Below are 2,580 nucleotides of genomic sequence, written 5' to 3' on the forward strand. Positions count from 1 at the left end.
CCTCTCACCGATGTGGTGCAAAACCAACTTTGGTTCCTTGATCGCTTCAGTATTTGAGGGCACCGCTACATATTACATAAGCATTCGTACCTAATATTTATGATGTCACCGTTTGTAAGTGCTGTGTTGTCACCCCTTTTTTTCGGCTATATACATAAGTTAGGTAATTTGTCCCCTTTCTGTAAAACACTACCCGCACGCAGCCAGTTGAAGAGTACCACCGCCAAAGTACTCAGGGTGCCCTCACAACGATCAAGCACACACCGCGCACATCTGCAGGGAGACTATTTCCGTACCCTAAGAGTTTTTCGCAATGAGAATGCAAATACTCATTTTACTGTTACTTGTCCTGTGCAACATCGGCTGGACACGTAGTATTGCTAAGACACCGGATGTTTATGAATTTGATCTTTTCGACGGGGAAGAAAAGGGCAGTTTCTTGCTCTCCGTCGTTGATGCCGTACATATTCATTCCGTCGTCGAGGCTGAAGGTGTGTTGGTTGCAATCGGAGAATTCAGATATCACCTGGCTGGTGAAGTAAGGCTAAGAACGTTTTCACTTTCGAGCATAGATGGGGGGAGGACATGGAAAAAGGACAACATAATTGAAGGAAGAAAGGAGATGGAGTATTCTTCCTATCCAATACCACTTGAAGTAGTTGCCAAAGGGAGCAATGTGTATGTGCTTGCAAGCGGGTATGATGTGCAAGGCGATGGCTTAGGCAAGGTAACGATAAGTGAGTGCAAAGATAGTCTCCTTCTAATTTCTGGGAAAGTTGTAAGGTCGAGAGGTTTTTTTTCGCAATCAGCTGGTGTAGAGTGGAACAAACAGGTGCCGTTGAAGGGGGTCTTCCCCACTGGACTTCAAGCGGGGCCAGTGAACAAGTTTTTCCGAGGAAGAAGGGATGCAATCGTCACTGAAGGGGGTTTACTTGTATTTCTCGTTTGTTTAAAGAACGAGAATAGCGAAGACGTACCCACAATAATTTATTCCGTGGACGACGGTATCCACTGGAAGTCGACACCCCTAGAAGCTCATGTATGCAAGGAGAATTGCAACATCTTTGAATGGGGAGGGAGGCTTATGTTGAGCAACGGCTCGTATACCGGTCACTTGGCTGTTTATGAATCCATCAATATGGGAAGGGAATGGACGGAAGCCAAGAGGACGTTCTCGCGTGTGTGGGCCAGTGGTGCAGCCGAAGGTGGATCACACAACTTGCTTGTTGTCACAATTGAAGGGAAAAGGTTGTTGATTTTCACCCGGCGCGCACCGTCGACTGACTCATATGGGGATGGGCTCAATATTTGGCTATCTGATGGCGAACATTTTTTTGATATTGGTCACGTCACTCTTGAAGGTGGAATAGATGGTGAAGGGACACTGCTGTACAGCAACGGCAAACTGCTTTACTTCTACAAAAAAACTGGCACCTTTCATGATGAGGTAAGCAACGCGGTACCCTATGACATAGGCAAGGTTGCGCATTTAGATCATGAACTCGAAAAGATAAAAGCGGTTGTGGAAAAATGGAGGACCGAGAGTGTGCTCCGTTCCGGAACCAGAGGAGCCACCGACCGCGTAAACTGTGTTGATGATGCACCCGCTGGGCTTTTTTTGAATGATTTAGATGGTGATCAGTGGAAGGACACATATAACAGCGTGAGCATCAAAGCTGTTGGGGCTAAGAAAACATTGAATGGTATATTATTTAGTGGCCCTAATCGGGGTGCCACATGGACTGTGAGCAACCACACGGGGGCTCAGCTTTACAACTTTGCAAATTATGAATTTACACTTGGGGTGACTGTGGAGGTGCCTGACCGAGTGAGTGAAAAAATCCCGGTTGTGGGCGTTGTCATCAGCGAGGGAAGTGTCGACGAGTGTCTTGAAGTGTCGTACACATCGGATGACAAATGGTACGTAACGTTTGGGGGCCGGCATGTGCCTACATTTGGATCCTCCATCCACAACGAGACTCACCAAGTTACGATAACCATGTACAATGGTTTGTTCACTGTTAATATCGATGGTGCCGCCTTCTCGAGGACGGGAAGCGGTATCAAGACTGTTAGGCGAGTGCGAGATGTTATGCATTTCTATATTGGAGGATATGGAGAGAAGAAAGCTACTCCCAATGGAAAACTACTGGTGAAGAGTGCTGTTCTTTTCAAAAGGGAGTTGACCCTTGCCGAAGTCCAAGTGATGTTCATGCGAACGTACTGGCCTAGATGCCCGTCAAAGGCACCTCTAGTTGCTGTTGATGAACCACAGGAGGGTCACAGCAACGGGCAAATTGATAACGCAACGCACGTATATGTGGCGCTTGCTGCTATGATCTTTGTTGTCACTTTTTGAAAACTGCAGGACAGTACGGACTCAGAATGCAAATAGAAATCGCTCTGGTTCTCGAGTCAGTCTCTCTAAGGGGTCACATGTTAGGAATGACGGTGACACACGGCCGACTGCTTCACCGGATAATTCCGGTTACTGGTTTTACTTTATCTCTTTCTCACTTTCACCAGGGTCGCACAAAGAGCATCCGGTGGCTCTAGTTTTTTTTTTCTATGTACAAGCCC

The 2,580-nt window shown here is 46.9% G+C and overlaps 1 protein-coding gene across 1 annotated transcript; it reads left to right on the forward strand.

The window, feature by feature from the left end:
• Positions 1 to 313: 313 nt before the first annotated feature.
• On the forward strand, positions 314 to 2,359 carry TEOVI_000227400 (trans-sialidase, putative; the record flags this gene model as incomplete). The annotated part of the gene is made up of 1 exon (XM_067225368.1): positions 314 to 2,359. The coding sequence occupies one exon, from the start codon at positions 314 to 316 to the stop codon at positions 2,357 to 2,359; it is 2,046 nt and encodes a 681-aa protein (XP_067081469.1).
• Between the last annotated feature and the right edge of the window lie 221 nt (positions 2,360 to 2,580).

Source organism: Trypanosoma equiperdum (genome assembly GCF_001457755.1).
Source record: "Trypanosoma equiperdum strain OVI genome assembly, contig: ctg_53, whole genome shotgun sequence".
NCBI classification, from domain to species: Eukaryota; Euglenozoa; class Kinetoplastea; order Trypanosomatida; family Trypanosomatidae; genus Trypanosoma; species Trypanosoma equiperdum.